The 23,455-nt window shown below is 32.7% G+C and overlaps 1 protein-coding gene across 1 annotated transcript in view; it reads left to right on the forward strand.

The window, feature by feature from the left end:
• The window catches only part of LOC134716278 (serine-rich adhesin for platelets-like), a 42,754-nt gene that overhangs the window by 13,029 nt on the left and 6,270 nt on the right, over window positions 1–23,455 (forward strand). The window contains exons 5-22 of the mRNA XM_063579173.1: window positions 1,839–2,037; window positions 2,511–2,700; window positions 3,332–3,427; window positions 3,684–3,859; window positions 4,294–4,411; window positions 5,010–6,198; window positions 6,499–6,588; window positions 7,120–7,428; window positions 7,852–8,012; window positions 9,053–9,199; window positions 9,822–9,955; window positions 10,419–10,551; window positions 11,324–11,439; window positions 11,740–11,896; window positions 19,065–19,190; window positions 20,406–20,569; window positions 21,537–21,642; window positions 22,869–23,009. Coding sequence (XP_063435243.1) covers window positions 1,839–2,037; window positions 2,511–2,700; window positions 3,332–3,427; window positions 3,684–3,859; window positions 4,294–4,411; window positions 5,010–6,198; window positions 6,499–6,588; window positions 7,120–7,428; window positions 7,852–8,012; window positions 9,053–9,199; window positions 9,822–9,955; window positions 10,419–10,551; window positions 11,324–11,439; window positions 11,740–11,896; window positions 19,065–19,190; window positions 20,406–20,569; window positions 21,537–21,642; window positions 22,869–23,009 — 3,752 coding nt within the window. The remainder of the gene's footprint in view (window positions 1–1,838; window positions 2,038–2,510; window positions 2,701–3,331; window positions 3,428–3,683; window positions 3,860–4,293; window positions 4,412–5,009; window positions 6,199–6,498; window positions 6,589–7,119; window positions 7,429–7,851; window positions 8,013–9,052; window positions 9,200–9,821; window positions 9,956–10,418; window positions 10,552–11,323; window positions 11,440–11,739; window positions 11,897–19,064; window positions 19,191–20,405; window positions 20,570–21,536; window positions 21,643–22,868; window positions 23,010–23,455) is intronic.

The following is a 23,455-nucleotide window of genomic DNA, read 5'->3' on the forward strand; positions in this document are numbered from 1 at the left end:
GAAACTCTGTCCATTTCTCGTACTTCCAACGTCCGGTAGATAAGTACTTACGGTTATAAAGGGGAAGTTAAATCCGACACTACGTGTAGGCAGAGTGCCACGCTCTACGCACATTAAATAGTTCTAACTACAACTCTCCGAGGGCTCCGAAGGTGGCCTTATGAATTGACAAATGCCGGCCTCATTTCCAGCATTCTCTCATATGGCATTGCAGTGTTATCCCAATTACTCAGACAGTTTCATTGTAAAATTCATTGATAACGTAAAAACCCAACCCAAAAGCTTATGTATGACCATTTAATTCCACTTACAGATATATTGATGATTTCATTCCATTACATATTCAAACTTTTCTCTTTGGGTTCCATAAGTTTATCCTCCAGAAACTAGAAATTAAGGAAACAATAGACACAGCTTCCTCTGCATCATTTTTAGACTAACATCTTGAATTTGACATAAGTGGTTATCTAAATACAAGAATCTATGGCATACGAGACGATTTTAATTATGATTTAAAACTATTAATCTCCCCTTAGCAACAATATACCAAATTCATCTGTATATGTGATATACATTTCCCAACTTATTCTGTATTTAAAAACTTGAAACTGGTACTCAGAATTTATAAAACGTCACCAGTGTGTGAGCAGAAAGTTGATGACACAGGGTTACTAGTACGTCAAAGAACGTGTCGTCCTTTTTATCAAAAGTTCATTAAAAGGTATAAAACCCTTTCCGATAAACATTCCTTATCAACTAGACAAATAAGAATGATGTTCTTGAAGTAAAGATTCTAGATCCTCACGTAGTGCACCATCGTAATTACGTGTTATAGTATTTTTATTTGTCTTCTGATATTTTAAAACATTAAGGTTTAGTTCATTTTTGATAATGTACACTTGGTTTGACTCAGTATTTATACAACCAGACATTTTGTCATTGTGCTATGGCCATTTTATTTTATTCTTGTTTTGCTTATTCACTTTGTCTTTAGAGTGTCCATATGTCAATTTGTTTGTTTTTTGTTAAATAATAAAGGCATCAGTAGTATACCACTATTCAAAAGTCATAAATTGATTAAACGAAAACAAATCCGGGTTACAAACCAAAACCGAGAGAAACACATCAACTAAAAAAGAAAAAAAACCCAATAGATCAACAGAAGCCCTGAACTTCAACAAAGCCAAACACCAATGTAAATATAAACCGACTATGTGAAAGCAACTGCCATATTCATGATCAAATTACAGGACATTAAACGAAAAAACTGTGGGCTGAACCTGGTTTTGTGGCTAACCAAAGCTTTGATGTTTGTTTTATAGTGATTAAGATTATAACACAATCTTGACTGCTGTACCCCTTATTTTTTCAATTTAACATTTTAAGTCTGTTTGTTCTGCTCAAAAATTGTTGTAATGGAATTCTAAGCGACTGTAGAACAAGTGAGGTAGCTTCAAAGAGACGTTTAATCCATAATTTTCTACATTAGGAAATGCCTGTACCAATTAAGGAAATAGTCAGTCGATATACATTCGTGTGATGTGATTGAGGTTATAATTTTGCCATTTTATAAACGACTTTCCATTATGAACTTTCCTAGGAGTTTGCTATTTTACTTTATATCTACTGTTTTGTTTAAACAAGAACTTAATTCCTATGTGATCTATCCTTATGGTGAAATTGAAAATGGAAATAGAGAATATGCCAAAGAGACAACAACCCGACCATAGAGCAGACAACCACCGAAGTCTACCAATCTTGTGCACATATAACAAGTTATACAATTAGCACACCTCTAATCTATCACTATTGAACATTTTCTATAAAACAATATTCAGATTCTCTATTGGATGTGTCACAGCTAGTCCGGTATGTATATAGACGAGCCCACGAGAATGGCCAAGCTGGCGCCAATGCCATATCTTTCAGAAGTTTTCCACAGATAACGTTTGTTAACTTAAACAAAGAACTAAGACACTATCAGATGACAGATTGGAATGCATCCAAAGTTTACAATAGTGTTATGGATTTACAAAGGTAGGATTTATAATAATATAATTTTTCTGGTTCATCATTGTGTATTGTATTTGAAGGTATTACTATTGATTTACATATCATGTTTTTCAAACATGACAGACACATGCACCAATATGATTTCTTATGAATATTTAGTATTTATACCCCACTATGGCAGCATGAACTGCTTTACCATTGTTGGTCCGTCCGTACATTTTGTCCTTCTGTCTGTCTGTCTGTCTGTGTGTGTCTCTCTCCGTTCTTTCAGCCTAAAAAGTTCGTCATATATTTCACAGAAACTACATATAAGATCTTCATAAAGTTGATAACAAGCTTCACCATAGCATGTTATACCATGTCATACCTAATTACAGTGGTCAGATTGCTGTTTCTCGAATATTTATAGCAGACCGGTATCCTTTTGTCTTTCTATTTCTATGTGACAGATGAAACCATTCATTGTGTACACATATTAATACAATTTGTCTTTACAGAAGAGGAGTACAACAAGATGCAACAAAGACGAATGTCATGAGCAAAATAAAAGATAAAACATTGTCGGAAAAATTCCGGTATTTTGAAATGTATGATCTTCAACAGAAAGTGAGACTGATACTTCAGAAGGTTGATACATTGTCGGGAAACGTTTTTATACCACTTCGTAGACGTTTAATGAAATATAAGGTAAATCCCACATTATTTGTAATCTGGTGTATTGGCGATCCTTATAGTTTAATTTTTGTTATTACATATATCCGATTAACAGCAAATCAGTTTGATTGTTCTACACAACTTAAACACAGTTTGCTTGTTTTATATTTGGACATGACGTCAGTGCTACTTTAGTTTGCAACCAATTGATACATAAACACTTATGATTATATTCGAATCCGATAATAGAACAAGTACCACTTTTAACCCTGTTTGACAAGTTGATTTTGCTATTTAAAAAGGATAACCAAAACGTGGAACGCCATAAAAACCTCACACAATTACAAATTATGTATTAACTGACCTTCTGCCTAATTCATCTGCAATATTAAATGTACTACGTGGTCTAAATTTACTAGTAAATGTTAACAATCCAAATGTTGTAGAAGAGGGACAAAAGATACCAAAGGAACACGCAAACTCATAAATCTAAAACAAACTGACAACACCATGGCTAAAAATGAAAAAGACAAACAAACAAACAATAGTACACATGACACAACATAGAAAACTAAAGAATAAACAACACGAACCCCACCAAAAACTTGGTTTCTGGATTACTGTAATCTGTTTGTCTCATGCTTATGCAACTTGTTCTTGACAGACAATAAAGAATACCATATCAGATAGAGTGAAGCACGCGAGATATCTCACTGGTCTTGCACATGGAGCAACAAAGACAGCTAGAGATACGTTCCAGGTATGAACTACCATAATAAAGGATATATAGTAGAGTCCAAATTGAAAAATGCATTACCGAAACACATCATTTCTATTTTATAAAATTCAAGCAAATATACCTTTTCATGGTCAAATAAATCTTCAGACTACTTGTTTCAAAATTCTGCAGTATTCAGTAATGTATATCAGTGCAGCTCATTTTGTGAAGCTTTATAAAAATTAGAGATTTTTTATTTAATAGATTAACCTTTAAAACATTGAACTATTCTTTGAAGTTAAACAAGAGATACCAAGAGAGAAGGAAAAACGACGGACAGCATAACCCAGCAACCGGACACCACGTATCAAGGCGTCAAAGAAGATCTACTGAAAATGCATATTTAGAGGTTCTTGTTCAAAGAGCAATTAGAAAATCTAAACATTTAGAAGAAGTCTCTAATGTTATAAACAGGTAATAAAAAGGGGTTGTCAAATAGTGTAAATAGGTAATCATATAGACAACATGTCTGATATTCTATAAGTAAGTCAAATATATGAGGTCAAGATTGAGTCATAATTATTATATATTTCAGGTCATTCTGATTTCGAATTGTTGAGATCATGAAATAATCCAGTATAGGAAAAGTTACGCATACATTTATCCATCTTCTTATATTCAGTATACCTGAAAGTTGTACTTTATTTTTGACAATAACATTCAAGTAACAAACTGAGATGATGACTGCAAGAAGAGAAGTCAGAAACATCTCCAAAGAATAATACAAAGTGACATGACACGTTTACACTGACATGGGGCAAAATAAACTCCTGAAATATCCTTAGTTTTGCAATAAAGTGGTTCCTGGTTTATAAAGCAATGATTAATACATGCATTTACATTTTCAGCAAGTTGGTACCTTTACTTCCAAAAGCTAGTGCATTTATCAAAAATATGGAAAGTGGAAATGCTGGTACCCTTTCACAGACTAGAAATATCATTGACAAACTCTCAGCCACGTTAGCTGTAAGTAGATATATACAAGATTAATTAGCACAACTCTTATATGTTTACTTGTCTGGCGTAAATATAAAATTTCAATCCTGGTATCTGTTGAGTTTATTTACATACCTACAAAATACTTGAAAGCGATTGGTGCTAAACATGGTCAATGACACTTTTCTTCGAAATGTGTTATCCAAAGGCTTGAAATATCGGGAGCCTAATTCTATTAAATTGAAACACAACTTCGAAATGCTGATGGGTTAAACGCGAGAAAGAAAAACACAGATACTCTTTCCAAATTGGTAAGGGCTGTGAGGTCGTTTAAAAATCAGAATTAATAACCTAAATACTTAGTAGTCTATGAATACACATGAATCAAGTCTTTAAAGACCCGAAACTAACATTATCAAGATGCTTGATTGCTTAATTGATAACACATTTACTACTAATAATGATAAAAATACAATCACGATGATGATTGAATATACGTATACATTACTGCTAAGATGAATAGTATACGTTTTTTAAAGGATTGAAAAGTGTATGCAAAATTGATTTTGAAATAAGAGTTGGCCTTTTAATCATATAAATCACCTTGAAAATAAATGTATATTAACAGAAACTTGATGACAGTATGGATGATGTACGAGTATTTCTAAACGACACTAAGATTTTAGAAGCACGTTGTCAGGAGTTGAATGGCGAGAGTGAAGTAATAAGATGCGAAACGTATGGTGTCTTTGAAGGCTCTGGATCTGGAGAAGTGGATGACGAGGATGGAATATTCACGATGAAAAGTACGATTCCCGCAACTAAAACTACTCAAATGATTACTAAAACAAAAACTACATCAATGACTACACCTTCCACAACTACAGCGAAATCTACTAGCACTAAACCTACAGCGACTTCATTGACATCTACTAGCACTACACCATCAACTACATCTAGATCTACAAGCACTACACCTACCACAATTTTATCGACAACTACACCTATAACAACTTCAAGCACGAAAACTACTACAACAAGTATACCATCGTCTTCTGCAAAGACGACCCCCCTTCAAAATACGCCATCATTATCAACATCTACACCGTCGACCTCTTTACCAACAATAAGTCCCACCTCCGCATCAACTTCGACAACAGCTTCAACAACAACAACAACGACGTCAAAAACAACAACAACATTAGCAACAACTACCCCATCGACATCAACAACGATTATAACCCCAGCTCCAACCAAAAGGACAACTACAGCTGTACCAAAAGAACCAACAACAGCAGCATATAAAGCACCTGTTAAAATAGTGGAACTGACGTTAGCACCTGTTATACAAACTACAGAAAGCACGATAGAGGGAAGCGGAACTACTCAAGATGGCGATTCAGACGACACAGACAACGATTTTGTTTTCGATAGATCAGATACAGACAAATACAGATCATCAACAACTACAAAAACAACATCAACAACAAAAACGTCAACCACAACGCTGACGCCCATGACAGAAAAACATATAGAAGGAAGCGGAACAACTTCTGAGTCGGATCGAACAGATGATGATTTTGTATTCGAAGAACCAACAACGACAACACAAAGAACAACAACTACAATATCAACGAAGAACACGATACAACTGCCAGTGACTGATGACGAGACTACAGAGGAAGGGAGTGGGGAGAGTGAAACCGAGATAAAAGTGGAAGAGGATAAGAAGAAAGAATCAGAAGAAGAAGAAGGAGGAAACTGGTTGTGGTGGGGTGATGATCCGAATGTATTATATGATCCACATCGAGATTTCAGTAAGTTTGAAGTCAACCGAATCAGTTACATACTCTATACTGTTTTATCTGTAAAATTTGATAATGGTAAGGGGGATAGTTTAATTTGTGTATATTTAGTGAGCTTTACAACCCTTTTTAGGGGAAAACATAGCTTTTTTTTGCACTGAAGCTATTAAGCGAATGACAACTCAATAAATACAAGTTTTCTTAAACAGGATGACACAAAAACTGTTTTTTATTTTCTAATAATTTGTATATTGTTTGGGCTATTTATATTGATCTTGACTCAGTTTTTAGATTTACTGTTCTCTTTTTTAGAGGAAAAACTAGCAACACAGGCTTTCAATGCCCGGACAAAAAGTGAAAAGATATTCAATCATTGGGTAAATGTTTCTACTGGCTTCAAAGGTAATATCAAGAATAGATAATCTGCATAACTTATATAATGAAAACTAATTATGTTGGAAAAAAGTAAAAACTTGTCATTATGTCAACTGTTCGTCTAGGTCCGTTTCGTAATAATTTTAAACTTAACAATTGAATTTTAATGTAATCAGTGTCCTTCTTATATTTTATATTTGGATAATAACTATGAACAGTCGATTTTCTCTTTTGGTTTTTTTTTGCGTTTCAGAACAATTAAAACGAGCTTCAGGAAGATTGCAGTCAATTTATATTTTAAAATATCAGATATTTTTCTTGTTATAGATAAGTGTCTTTTCCTCTTTCAAACATCACCAAATAGACCAATCTTTAGGGATAATTTGTTGGTAAAAGGGTATGTATTTTTTTAATTCTTGCAACAACGCTTTCCTATGGGGTATCGACACATGTATTAATTTTCTTCATGAAATTTCCACTTACATTAATTCATCTAGTTTCTTTTATTATATCAAAGCTTACACATGTGAAATATAACTCTTTTCCATTTTTGTCTAGATGTGCACAATCGTTGGGGAGACCTGACAAAACAGTTGAACCATTTGGGTGCTTACGTCACTGCAGCTGAAGGTCTTAGAGTATCCTGGAACACCATAGAGCCATACATTGCTGATAAGATGACTACTTTACCAACCAAGTCTTTAGATATCATTCACAAATCTGAAACAACTGTCAACATAAGCCAACATACATTAATTGTCATCGATGAAAAGCTCAAACAGATGTTACAGCTCAAGCAAAAACGTTTGTCCAAAACTAGTAACGATGACCAAGGTCCGGCTTTCATTGCAGATTTGATATCAAACGGTAACTGTCTTTTACCAAACATATTCGTTTATTTGTTAATGATTTTGGTCCTATGTTTTCACCCATTTTTTCTTATCATTTCAAAAGATTTTATACCCTTTTAAAATTTAACTTATTGAAATATGTTTATATGCTCGAGATTATCGTTTCGAGATAAACTGATTGACAATCATATTTTGATAAGAAGTTGTTATAAACAAGTTAAATCATTTGAGAGTATTATTAGTAACTCTGTTGACAGAAAACAGCTTTTTTTGTGTAAGAAAAAAATAATGACAAAATACAACATTCTGTCTGAGCATCTGTCTCTTAATGCAACATTTAGAAAGTGTAATACTTTCTTTAATTACTTAAAACACAAATATTTTGAATAGATGTTACCCCTGAAGTTGACAAGATTAATATCAAATTAATATGTTCCAGTTCAAACGGTGGATCAGAACTCTAAAGCCATAGCTAGACTACAGCAAATTAACCCTGCTCCATGTAAAGGTGTCCAGAACACAGCAACAAGATTAAGAAGTAGTATAGCACAACTGAGATCTAAGATAGATAAAGCTAAGACAATAACTTCCTCTATGCCAGTAAGTAAAACATAATCATTAAAGATTATCGTATTTTACCTATGACGAAGATGTCAATTTCATGTCAATTTCATAAGCAACGCCACGTGTCTCTTTAGTTTTTAGCGATAGTTTTCCATCTCAAGCGAGTAGCATGATATGAACAATTATCAGTAAAAAAGGAAAAATGCACAAAATAGCGATTATGAAGAATATTATACAGAATAAACTATGAAAATCATTTATCTATTCCGTAGCGATAAATGTATATTTTCGATTTATAAAATGATATTTGTGAGCTTCAAAATCAAAAATATGAATATTTTGTATGATTGCCAATGGTACATCTCTTCGACTTACGTAGAAAGTCAGAACAAGGTCACAGTATGGCCTTCAATAATTATCAAAATCTATATTCTGTCATGCATAAAAGGCACAGAAATGACAAATATAAAAAAAACAACCAAAACACTAACACTAACCGCTTCATTTATGGACAAAACAATAAACGGAAACAAATATGATATACAGCAACAAGCAACAACCACCTAATTATAAGCTTCATTCTTTCGGACAGGCACATACCGAAAATGGCAGAGTTAAGTGTACGTCAAATAAAGGCAACGGTAGTATACCGCTGTTAAAAACTCGTAAATCTATGGACAAAAAACAAAAATCGGGTAACAAACTAAAACTGAGGGAAACGCATTTAATATAAAAGGAGAACAACAACACAACATTAAAATGTAACATACACAGAAACGGACTAAGCATTAGACAAAATCCGATGGGAATAACACATCAAAACCAAATACATGAATTAGGGAAAGCCTCACGCAATAACGGACAAAAGGTTTACACAAAAGACACAGAGTACAGATCTTAAAGAACTTGCAGTTACTAGAAAAATTGTTCAGCTTCATGCATATAAATTAGAAGGCACGCATATAAACGCTCTATAAGATGTATAAGTTACGTTATTTCATTTTTATCTAAAAAAATATTCTCTTGTCATGAATACTTGTTCTAAAATGTCTTAACATTTCAAATTCTAATTGCAGTTATCTGTATCTATGAATGGCAAAGAGGTTTTGGATGCATCATTTGCTTATAAATCAGTGCCCGTCTCACCTTCATCTATAATTGATATGTGTATAAACCCTCGAAGTGATAACATGCAAATTGCCACTTTCTACGGAAATTCAACAGTAAGTGTAAAATTCATAAAATCAACAAACCTAGTTTTGTATAGACGAGTTTCTGTGTCTGTGGATGTGTTACTGTGAATATGTGTGTACATGAGTGAGTTTGTTTTTAATGAGAGCGAAATCTCATGATTTAAAATGAGAAAATTATCAAATAGAGTCCACATAAACAACTATAAGTTACCAAACGAATTGTTCAACAATGAACAAACCTCATTCCGTATAGTTTGCTTTAAAATGTCTGACGTGAAAAAGTAAGAAACCGTTTAAGGGTCGCAGACTGTTTTAAGTTCTTTTCAATTCTGATGTATTTCACACATTGAATTAATTTTAGTTGTTTATATAATTAGACTATTTACCGTATTTGTTATAACATGAGCAACATGACGGGTGCTATATATGGGACAGGATCTGCTTACCCTTCCGGAACACCTAGTTTTTGGTAGGGTTCGTGTTGCTTTTTCTTTAGTTTTATATGTTGTGTCATGTGTACTATTGTTTGTCTGTTTGTCTTTTGCATTTTTTTGCCATAGCCTTGTCAGTTATTTTCGATTTATGAGTTTGACTGTCCCTGTGGTATCTTTCGTCCCTCTTTTATACACAAAATTCGTTTATTTATTTGCAGCAATCTTATTCAGTTTTCTTAGAGGACTTGAAACCAGCTTTAACAATTACTGACATTGACAATACAAAGTTGGAGACTATATCGTTTACATCACCTTTAAAGAAGGACCAGTGGTATTCGATCAGTATAAGAAGGTAATAGATAACCAAGTTATGCAGATCACAGTGGCGGATCCAAAAATGAAGGAGGGGGCTCTCCAATCATACTCCCTATATAACTAACAAAATGTTTCCATTGATGTTTCCAACTCCACTCCTCTTGATCCGTTCATGAGATAGCAGTACCAATAACTAAATTGAGGGTTTATCCGAAATTTGTTCCATATATTATCTAAAGTTATTATCGAACGTGGACTCCATTGGATACGATAATCGCATTTTGAGCTAGAGAGAAAAATGCACTTTTCTGATTCATAATAATAATCAATGACCATTTAAACCGAATGGTACTGTATTTGACCAAATAGTTTGAAAAAAAGAACTAGACTCATTTCACATCCCTGTAATGTAATTATTGAAATAATTAATGCATATACACACATTACTGTGTGAAATGTTTAAGATTTGACGCAAATATTAATATGTATTTGTCTTGTAGAAATGGTCGTACTGTTGAATTGCGACTGAAATCCTTGAATGATACCTCAGAAGAAATTGTTGAAGATTCGTATATACCAGTATTATCTATTCTACAGAGTACAATCACAAGAGCAGTTGTCGGAAAAACATCCGTGAGTCATCATAATTATTGGTTATCCTGAATACATATTTCTTTATCTTATAGCATTCCACATGCTTGAATTTCCGTTGGAGTAGAGTATTTTGGGGTTTTGTTTTATATTTATCTTGATTTGTATATTAATAAAATATCTAAACATTGACGAACGGTCGTCTTCCATATGCTTGACATTTTCCTTTCTGTAATGGTTACGACAATATTCAAATTTCATGAATAAGTGTTTCTTTTTATCTGTTTATCAGTATTTAAATATTTATTTCGAATATATTTTCTAAATTTCTAACCAACCAAAGCCTATAGACATAAGAAATCAGACAAATTTCCATCCAAGTCACAATTTGCAAAAGTAAAAAGTTAAATAATAAAAATACTGAAATCCGAGTAAAACTCAAAACGGAAAGTCCCTAATAAAATTTCAAAAGAAAAAGCTCAAACATATCAAACGAATGGACAACATCTGTCATATTCCTTACTTTGTACTGATATTTTCTTATAAAGACAATTGTAAATTAAACCTTGTTGTGTAACTACAAAAAAATGTAGCTAAAACTTTCACTTGTACGAAGTTCAACCCGGTGCCTTGGCTTACACTGAACATCAATCTTTAAATGGCTCCAATTATGACTAATGTAAAACCATTCAAACAGAAACACAAACGGTCCAATAATTAATAAATCACACCAACAAACGACAAGCACTAAACATCAGTTTCTGGCTAGCAGGGTTTTCAATTTGCATCTTTGCATCTATCTGTCATATTTTAGATACCTTCTGAAAGTCCCTATTTTGCTGGCTGTGTTAGTGATATTGTAGTCAACGGACAACATTTAGCAATGAGCAAAAAGAAAGGGACTATGAAACACTGCACGAAAACAGAATGGTACGTATTCAAATATTTCTAAGATAGAAAGTAATGATTTGATAAATTTCTCTCTTTGAAAAATAACCTTTGCTCCATTGTCGCATCATGTATATGTTACAAAGGCCCCACTATGATACAGATATGTTTTATGTATTATAGTGGACATAATGCCAGTTGCACATTTAATATGCTCTTAAATGCTGATTAAAGAAATTCTGTCTCGAGTAGGTTTGCCAGGTTTAATTAAGCAAAAATGATCTAGAAATATAATTGCTAATAGTGTTTAATTTTAATATGCTGCATATCTTTTAATTTCAGTGACAGTAAACATTTGAAGTCAATGATTTTTGAAGGTGATGGTTTTGCCAAATTTTCTTTGTATCTGATAGATGCATCATACATTGACAATATTCATCTAGGATTTCAATCGACTCAGAAAGGAGGTGTTCTCTTATTTATCAATGATAAACTTAAGGTAATCAAATTGTTCTAATTATTTAGTTTACAATGATTGAATAACCATAGCTGTATATGTAATAGCCAAAGTGCTATTCAACTTCGTACCTTATTTGGCCTCTTAACTTTTAAAATTATAGCATCACTAATGAGTCTATACAGCCAAAATGCTCGTCTAGAGTACAACATTATAAGCATGGTATCATTGATGAGTTAAGTTAACATGCGTTTTCGACTTAGAATAATGTATATTTATAAAAGAGAGTGAAAGATATTCTCTTCAACTTTGTACTTGTTTGGCTTTATAGATATTTGATATGAACGTCACTGATGAGTCTTATGTAGACGAAACGCGAATTACCCAAGGGATATTTAAACTTCTACATCGAAAACAAGTAAACAGACAATGCAATATTCATCAAGACCACCAAAAACCCTAACAAAATGTAAATTAGATTCTCAGATCGACAAAATTATTACAATAAACAATACGAAACGAAGGTAAGGGTTATGATGTTGGTGCAAGAAGTGTAGAATCGATGTATGATTCACATTGAGAGTAGATTTATGATTCAAATTGAAAATAGATTTATGATTCAAATTGAGAATAGATTTATGATTCACCATGAGAATAGATTTATGATTCAAATTGAGAATAGATTTATGTTCCACATTAAGAATAGATTTAAATAATTTATTTCATGCATGTTATGTCAACGAATATTCAAACAGTATCTCAACAATATTCCAAATAAACTCATCATAAATATCAGGACTAAATCTTATATATACGCCAGACGCGCGTTTCGTCTACAAAAGACTTATCAGTAACGCTCGAATCCAAAAAAGTTTAAAAAAGCTAAATAAAGTACAAAGTTGAAGAGCATTGAGATCCAAAATTCCTAAAAGTGTTGCTTTTTTAAATCTTACACAGCATGCCGTTAGAAATATAAAGTGAGACGGTTTTTTATATTATTTTGGATGTTTGTCTCGATCTTGAATGTTTATGGGGATACCCGCTCATATTTTGTACTTTCATGAAGATTCTTGCATGAACATATGAATGCGTATATTGTTCAGGAATAATTTAAATTATATCTCTGACTTGGATATCTTGTGAATTTGGGACTTTTTGGTGGTATTTTTTTTTTGGGTGGGGGAATATCAAGTTATGATTTTCAAATAGAAAGGAAAGGTGTTCTGTTGTACCTTTGTATCAATGTTTAGTTTCTTGTATATTGAAGCAGTGTGTATATGTCAAATATATAGCTCCATTCTAAATACCACCTTTAGTTTATTAAAAAAAAAGCATGTGGTATTATTGCAAAAGCAATGCGATGTAAGATTGTTTTGACAATACTTCATTTAATTTCCACTTCCGCAATTATCAGTTTTCCGTTATATTTTTGGTTCATCCTTCACTTTTTGCAATATAACATATATTATCACTTTAAATGATTAACGTCAGAGTAGAGTGGTGATTGAACCCGATAATTATATTAAAAAGGTTTATGTAAGTGATAATTGATCATGGGAATAACATATCATATAATGTTAACTTGACCTTGTCTGTTAGAAATCGAGTAATGAGTTATCTGAAGCCTATCTTTGATAATGGGGTATCATTGATGAAATAATCCACACATAGACATATCCTCCTTATTAAATAGGAAGAAGGTGCAATAGGATAAACCTTTGAGATCTAAAGCTACAGTCAATCACGTAGACTTCGAAATTTCGGTTTCGAGGTTAATCCGTTGAGTTCAAACGATCGAATTGGCCTTGTATTATTAAAAATCAAAAGAGGCAATACAAAGCATCATTAGGTTTAATTCTATTTCAATATTTAAAAATGAATATGAAAACTGTTTTACTTTTATAAGTTATGTAATCTTCAAAAGTAAGAAAAAAACCATTTGTGTAAAATTTATGGAATCGTAATCATATTCGTACAAATGTTTTGATCTTTGAGAAATACAAAATGTGCATTTAATTGAAAATTCAGTCGTTTGATATAATGGGCATGTGTAACGTTATTTTGTGGGTAATGAATGCAATTAAGACTTAGGGTCTCTTTTGTAGAAAAGGTTTGTTTTCGTTCATTTTTTTATTTAAAATAAGGCCGTTTGTTTTCTCGTTTAAATTGTTAAGCATTGTTTTATCGGAGCCTTTTATAGCTGACTATGCGGTATGGGCTGAGCTCATTGTTGAAGGCCAAACGATGAAATATAGTTGTAAATATCTGTGTCATTTTGGTCTCTTGGGAACAGTAGTCTCATTGGCAATTATACCACATCTTCTTTTTTATATTAACTTATCCCCTATATTGTTCTACCGATGAATATTCAAATCCAGTCTTCAAATTATGCCACATGCTTATGTTTTTTCATATTATTTAAAACACAATTTCACTAGAAAAATGGGAAATAATTCGTTACTTGGTTATGTGGTCTCAGATTTCTGTCTATTATACGCACATTGAATATCTATTCCTGTTATGTGCATTGATGTAAATTTGTGTCCCTGGCCCGTTTGTTCTAGTTGATCTTTGCACCTGTTCTTCATGTTTATGTGTGCTTTATTTCTTTGCCGTGTATGTTCTGTAAGATTCTGTTTCCGTCGTGTATGTTCCGTTGGATTCCTGTTTCCGGCAATTTTGTTTCGATCTGATTTATGCCTTTATCGTGTATTATTTGGTGGTTTTCTGTTTCCGTGTACTTAGTATTTTGTTTCGGTCTGCTATATGTCTAGTTTTGTGAAATTTGGTGGGATCTGTCTTTGCGTGTTTAATATATATACATTTGGATGTATATATATTAAACACGCAAAGACAGATCCCACCATATTTCACAAAACTAGACATATAGCAGACCGAAACAAAATACCAAGTACACGGAAACAGGAAACCACCAGATACATTTGGATATATATATCTGTCTTGTTTGTCTAATGAATTTCCGTCATTTTATTTTGACAAAATCGGGTATAGATATTCCAGGAAAAAGAAAATGTGTTTTAGTTGTATGATTTTTACATGCTCATTTTCTGGATAATGTTTAAAAGGTGTGTTTTTGTCCAAGACGTATCTTTATTAGAATGTTCATACTTTAATACATTATTCACATTGAAAGGGCAATGCTATATACAATCTACTTCCGCAGTTGTCAGTTTGTTGTTATTTGATTTTTAACACTTCACATTTGCATTGTCATATATATATAACATAAGTACATCTGAACATATATACAACATAAGTACATCTGAACCAGTGAAAACTGTACAACAGATTTATCCATCGGATCACCAGCAGTGATGGTGATACATGGCTGTGTACATTCTCTATATACAACTCGTCTAAACATCAACCCAACAATGTAAGATCTGTAAATTTGCTTTCCAAACATGATTTACGTAACTGTTATTCAAAGCAATAAAAGAGGTGTTTTGGCGCGATTGATTTGCCTAAGATTTGTAAAAGTAATAATAAAAAGAAAAACATTACATATGTTATCATGTTAACCGATTTTATTGCTCTGCATATTTCCTAAACAGAAATTGGAAATCGGTGTATATGGAAAGTTAAAAAGAAGTTGTAAGGCTTTTTCCATTTGCACAAGTTGATTTTGACTTACGTTTTGATGGTATTTGATTTTTTGCGTTCTGTCCTTCTCTGTCAGTGCTTTTGTATTTCTTTGACCTTTTCTGGTATAAACTATGAGCGTTCCTGATAAAAGTGAATCTATAAATTTCTTCTAGAACATCTGAAAAAGTATCTTGAAAAAAAAGGGTAAACATGTACTACTCATCGATATTTTGTAAGTTTTGGATATATGATCAGCGATCGTGTTCAAATTCTTTGGTGAAATTTTCAAAGAAAAGTAAAAAAAACATCTGTCCAACACTCAGCTAGTGAGAGCCAGGAACATATAAGTCAGTAAGTAAAAGGTCGAATTGTGACCTATAGTTTCAAACTTGTACGTCATACATAGCTGAATCATTGACGCATCTTTCTATTTTGATATGGGTGCGATATTTAATACCATTTTGATAAAAAAAACAATCTATTTTAATTGTTTACACCTAACAGTGTTTAACTGTCAAATATCACGCTAGGGTAGGGTATTATCACTTTAAAATTTTATATCTAAATAAGCGTTGCTCTAGCTACCAGCTGGACATTATAAAAAATAAAAAAGGTGTAAACAATTCAAAGAAAATTTTAAAACCGTAAGTAGACGAAGCGAGACTATCACCCCCTTCTATCTCCAAAATATCAGAACAAACACGCCAGTACAAGTAATGGTGAACAAAACACTTCATAGGAAAAAGGTTGTACCACACGAACTCCTTAGACCACACAAAAACCAACAGCTAGGGGATGAAGTCGCCCATGGTGAAAAAGATAGAAAAAAGGGTGGAATTATGCGAAGGATCAATGAATCAGATCAGTGTTCATTTGTTTTATTAGTATTCTACACCACCTGTACCGTCAATAACACTTAGTTCAAAGGCTTATTTCATGGTTCAATAAAATAAATACTTAAAAGAAATGCTAGACCTAGAGTAGATTATATAAGCTTTTGATTTCAAATATTTTGGCCACGAGCATCACTGAAGAGACATGTATTGTCGAAATGCGCATCTGGTGCAAGAAAAATGGTACCGTTGATTTTATTACTACCACTGCGTCGATGCCTCTGCTGGTGGACTATTAGTCCCCGAGGGTATCACCACCCCAGTAGCCAGTACTTCGGTACAGGCATGAAAATACGGATTTTTTGTGTTCTTAAAACTTGCTGTTACAAAATATTAGAAATTATTATAAATTAAGGAATGTATCTCCCTCATGCAAAGCTCTGATTCCTTTCACGGATTTGGCTATACTTTTTGGACCTTTTGGATTATAGCTCTTCATCTTTTATGAAGACTTTTCTACTCTTTACACAAGTATTCCACATTCCAAACTAAAAGACAAATTAAAAGAGTTGGTATTACTTTGCTTCATAAAAACGAATGGCCAACGTAGATACAGGTATCTTGTCTTAGGATGGGATAAATCCTACTTTGTAAAGAATCACTCTGATTCAAACAAAAAATTCTCTGAAACCGATATTATCAAGCTGCTTGATTTCTTGATTGACAACATATTTGTTACGTTCGGAGGACGTGTTTTTCAACAGACTGTCGGCATCCCAATGGGAACAAACTGTGCCCCTCTACTTGCTGACTTGTTTCTTTATTATTATGAGGCTGACTTCATGCAGGAACTTCTTAGGAAGAAAGATAAGAAGTTAGCAATATCCTTTAACTCTACTTTCCGCTATATAGATGACGTTCTTTCACTAAACAATTCAAAATTTGGTGACTATGTGGATCGCATCTATCCCATCAAATTGGAGATAAAGGATACTACAGATACAGTTAAGTCGGCTTCATATCTTGACTTACATCTACAAATTGACAATGAGGGTCGGTTGAAGACAAAACTTTACGACAAAAGAGATGATTTCAGATTTCCAATTGTGAACTTTCCATTTCTAAGTAGCAACATTCCAGCAGCACCTGCATACGGGGTATATATCTCCCAATTGATACGATATTCCCGTGCTTGCATTTCCTATCATGATTTTCTTGATAGAGGGTTACTGCTTACAAGGAAGCTATTAAACCAAGAGTTCCAAATGGTGAAGTTGAAATCATCCCTTCGTAAATTTTACGGACGCCATCACGAGTTGGTTGACCGTTATGGAGTAACTGTTTCACAAATGATATCGGATATGTTCCTTACGTCGTAACTACAATCCCCTTCCCTTTTATGAATTTGACCTACCGAATTAGACTATTTACCGGATTTGTAATCACATAAGCAACACGACGGGTGCCGCATGTGGAGCAGGATCTGCTTACCCTTCCGGAGCACCTGAGATCACCCCTTGTTTTTGGTGGGGTTCGTGTTGTTTATTCTTTTGTTTTCTATGTTGTGTCATGTGTACTATTGTTTTTCTGTTTGTCTTTTTCATTTTTAGCCATGGCGTTGTCAGTTTGTTTTAGATTTACGAGTTTGACTGTCCCTTTGGTATCTTTCGTCCCTCTTTTAGAGCAACACAAACCTTTTGATAGAGAAAGTGAAACAATTTGTCATTACTGAGTGTCCAACCTCGTCGTTTCTCTTACTTATATTCACAATCCTTTTTTCCTGTGAATAATGGTTTATATCTAGTAAGCGTTGTCGCTGCACCCTACAAACGTCGTTTGTTAACATCATTTTCACAATACTAGTAATTCATTATTATTCAGTGCCGTCACCATCTAGGAATTGATATTTTACAGAAGGAAATGAAAAATCATATATCTTTTATCATAAATTTGGGAATTATGTTTCCGGTTAATGATAAAGATATCAAGATCCATGAGAGGGCAGATGTCTTTGTTACGTTTATTTAAAATTAGTTTAAAAGGACTATTAAGTATACATACTGAATTCGTCATCATTGAGTGCCAATATATCACCCAAATATCTAAAAGTATTATTTAATTTTTAAGTCAGAAGTTGTTTACTTTTTAAATTGTAATACGATGTTGACTACTGTACCAATATTTTGACTATTTTATTTAATATCCCTGTTTAATTCACGCATCATTATATATATAACGGAATTTGACGAGACTGCCGTACAAAGAGAGAGGTTTAGCGCAATCCACCATTTTCTACATTTGAACCAAGTCAGGAATATGACAGTTGTTGTCCATTTCATTTTTGATGTGTTTTGTCATTTGATTTTGCCATGTGATTAAAGACTTTCCAATATGAGTTTCCTCTGAGCTCAGTATTTTTGTGATTTTACTTTTTTCTATAGATCTTTGTTGAATTTAGTCATAATTTCTAACTCATAACAATATAGAAATAGGTCTGCAATAAGTGGTAAACAGTGGTAAAAATCTACCACAATAACAAAGAAAATGTGTCAATTGCTCAAAACATGTATGTTTCTGTCAAGATGTTTTAAGCCCTAATTAAAAAATGTTTGCTCTATAAACTCTAAAATAAAATCTTCATTTAGCTACAAAAAAACCTCAAAGGTTTGATCATCGATCACAATGGAATACAACTTAACACGAAAACCACAACAAATATACGATTTAATTTGAAATATTAAACCCCGACGATTGAGTCCTTTTTGTTTTAGACATTGCAAGTGCTTATATCGCTCAGTGAGGGAGCATTACATATTGAAGTCAGTACCAGACGAGGAACAACTGTCCTCAGAAGTTCAAAAGATACTTACCATGATGGAGCCGATCACACGTTGAACGTAAGTAAAATTCAATACAACTCGTAGTTATATTGAATTACAAGGTTTATTTTCTTGCAGTCCTGATACGTTAGCCTAGAAAATCCACCCCAAATTAGCCGAAAAATAAGAACATGTGGTTATGATTGCATAAAACAAGTCTAAATAATACGAAATGTGGACACAATTGCATAATGTAAGGCTAAAGAATAAGACGATGTGATTACAATTACAGATTGTGCGTAAAATTAAGCTATATTAAACTTTGATGGTAACCCTTTTGAAGACTTTATGCAATACATGAGTGGGTTGTTTGCGTTAAAACGTCAATAAACTTTTCAAAAATTGCATATTTACAGATATTGAATGACAAGACATAATTATTTACTCCTTTTAGTATTGTCTATATACCCTTCTAGTTGAATCAAATGGCAAAAGGTTAAATATAAAATGTCATTGTTTGTCATGTGATCTCCATTCCCAACTTTTTATAGCCAGCTTACGTTAGTAGGAAGTGTAATGTTTCCCGTTCGTCTTTCCGTCCGCTTGTTCGTCTTTCCGTCCGCTTGTTCGTCCCGAATCAGGTTAAAATATGAGGGCAAGGTTATCTATCATGAATTCGTGGTCACAACACAAAAATTCAGTTACTTTTTTTTATTATTTGTCAATTTATGAGTTCTTTTATATTCATGGTTAACTGAACATACACATATCATAGTGAGAAATCAGTTCATTCTAATGTTACAATAATTGTTAAGGTAGTCAAATAGTATGTTTTTTGTTTGTTATATAAGCTTGGAACTTGAATTTGATATATATTAGACCTATATGCCAAATAAATTATGAACCAATTTCATACAAATTGGACGGTGCCACCGTTTATGGTATTTTATGGACACATATTTATATTAACAAATAAAAAATATCTCGCCAGAGGTTAATATATCAATGCGATTATGCACTATGATTCAATGAAAGTTTTGTTTTTACTTTGAGGCAAATTATAATTGATGTATAATTATTTATAAATAGGAAAAAAATATGTACACTGTTTTTTCCATTTCTACATTTCGAAATTTTATTTTGCATACTTTTTTTTAGCTGTATGTCTCTACGAATGCATAATATGTCGTTCTTATAAAGTAACATCTCATGCTTTATATGTATTGATAAAAAGTGTGTAATATAAACATTGAAATAATTCATGTCAACACAGAATTGTTCGTTATATTTTAGGTTGTATTTGGTAATGATGTGATAGAGGCGACAACTGACCACCAGGATGATACATTTGAACAGGAACTAGTCCGACAGGAGATCACATCACGTATTGCTGATGGGATATATCTTGGTGGACTGGGTGTTCAGAGTCATTCTCTGTCAGGCAAAGCAAAACTAAGGTTTGCACATTCTCCATAGAAAAATACCACATGAATTTAGACCGCTTTTGTCAAGCCATCAGTTGAAATTGTAATGTATTATACAGATTATACCATGAGTGATCCCAAAATTCATTTCTTCAGAATCTCAATTACTTCGGAATGCTGTATTTACATTTTTAAATGTTTAGTAGTAAAAGTATTTATTTTTCATGTCAGACTTTTATCACACCTGACCCGTAAGGTCAAGTTAGAAATCGTCCGTACTCGACGTCTTTCTTTAACTCTTACGAAAATCTTATCTGAAACTACACAGCCAATTAAACCAAACTAATGTTTGTGTAATTTTGGTCTTTTGTGGATAGTTGTCTCATTGGCAATCATACCACATTTTCTTTTTTATAAGCCACAATCATCATCACTGGTTATCTCGTTTATAAATGTGTCCGAGGATACCTGCTTACCAATATGGCCGACATGGCAAAACAGAACATAGGGTTTAAATATAAATTTAACTGTTATCTTACAATACCTTAAAAAGAAATTATTACAGGGTTTACAATTTTGTGTCTTGTATGAAACTTAAATTTTAGAACTTTGAAGCCGTTTTTGCAATCACTGAGAATATTAGAAATATTGCAGATAATTTGATTTTGTTTGAAGACTACTTCGATATGTTTGCTAACATTTAGAATCAATGGGTCTCTACCTGTCGAAGATCGATAATTTATATCGGGTAATTTTCTCTTCTTTGACATTAACAGTGGCCTTTGTGCAATTGTAAAAATTTTGAGACATTATAACATATAATGGTTTAATTTTATAAATTAGTACTTGGATGAAGAGTTGTCTCACTGGAACTAATACTACATCTTCCTATATCTATATATAAAACAAATAACAGTTGTATTATATACATTTAGTTGTTATTATGTATTTTTGCCGTTAATATTTTAAGGATTGAATAAAAGATGTAATTTTATTGCAGATCATTTAGTGGTTGTATATCGTCATTTTCAATCAGCAAAAAAGAAATACCTTTATATATGATTGAAGAAAGTAAAAACGTATATTATGGGAAATGTAGTGAAAATGTAAGTATTATACTTATACATAACCGATAAATAAAACATGGTTTCAAAATTCGTACTACTAATACCAATTATCTAATAGGAACCCTAAGGTGTCATAAAATGCAAATGCTATTTATGTAAACAAAAAAAAGAACACCAAAGCCGATAAATCTGAATACCTCGAGTTTAAACTTAATCACGTGATTCATTTCTGGCGTCCAAAGCGCTTTTTTGGATTCATCTCCATCAGGAACTCACACATCTAAAAATATTAAAAGCCAAAGATGTATAATGATACAAACAGACCAAAAGGCATAATTAGTTATCAAAGGTATCAGGATTATAATTTAGTACGCCAGACGCGCCTTTCGTCTACATAAGACTCATCAGTGACGCTCATATCAAAATATTCATAAAGCTAAACAAGTACAAAGTTGAAGAGCATTGCGGATCCAAAATTCCAAAAAGTTGTGCCAAATACGGCTAAGGTAATCTATGCCTGGGATAAGAAAATCCTTACTTTTTCAAAAATTCAAAGTTTTGTAACAGGAAATTTATTAAAATGACCACATTATTGATATTCATGTCAACACCGAAGTGTTGACTACTGAGCGGGTAATACCCTCGGGGACGAAACTTACACCAGCAGTGGCATCGACCCAGTTGTGTAAATAGTTGTCAAAGGTACCAGGATTACGCCAGACGCGCGTTTCGTCTACATAAGACTCATCAGTGACGTAAATTATGTACTCAAATTGATAAACAATCAAATAATTGAAACCGCTAATTTCACCATGATATTAACCGGTTTTTTATGCTATTGCTTTTAAATGTGTATTGTTGTTGTACTGGACATAAACATATTTTTGTTCTCATCATTTCAAATTTCTAAACAATTGAGTCATAAATGTATCTCATAACTTAAAGATAGGATTAAACCCGCTTAATTTTCAATGGCTTATATCTAAAAAACGATCCCATTGCTCCTTAATTTGTTTCTTTTTTTTTTTTACAGTTTTTACGAACACTTGTTATACTGAAACAGAGAAGCGAATAGCCTTAATATGACAACTCACCCTGTCTCTATCTCAATCAATTTACTAACAAATTATACAACACACAATTTGTCGTTTGACAAAAGAAATGTCAATTTTGGGTTATAGTTATGCACACTGTTTTAACGTAATTGAACCAATCAATTCACAATGACAAAACAAATATTAATAACATCTTTATACATATTTCAGATTTGGAGAAAATGTGTTAAGTTTACCGAGCAGAGTAAACCTATAGTATATATGCAATCAAAAGATGCAAATAAAGTATATCTTATTGTTGGAAAGGATTCACTAGGTACACTATTACATATCAAACGTGTTGAAGGAGAGGTAAGGTTATAGTATATTGTGTATAGATAATTGCATACTGCATAGTAAAAGGTTTAAATATTTGAATATAGTTGATCATAGGTACGCGATAATTACCTTTATTTTATATGTGTTTCACAATGGATCATTTGATAATTATATTCACTACATAAGTAAGTGAAAATTGCAGATACATGCACTACACAAAACGCGATTAAAGGAAAATAAGAGGGATATGAAAACAGAAGTATAAAACCCATTACACAAACAATGAAATTGAAACCACGAGACATGTATAAATGTTAAATAAAAAGACCTGCGTATGAACTACTCACTTATAAGGTCTAGTACCAAAAATTGCTAAACATTCCAAAAAACTGCGACTTTGATACTGGAAGCTTGAGACGAAAATATTGAACTACTTACTCACTCTAATATTATCAATAGATGATACTGTAAAAGGAGAT

This window comes from Mytilus trossulus, chromosome 4 (genome assembly GCF_036588685.1).
Source record: "Mytilus trossulus isolate FHL-02 chromosome 4, PNRI_Mtr1.1.1.hap1, whole genome shotgun sequence".
Classification (NCBI taxonomy): domain Eukaryota; kingdom Metazoa; phylum Mollusca; class Bivalvia; order Mytilida; family Mytilidae; genus Mytilus; species Mytilus trossulus.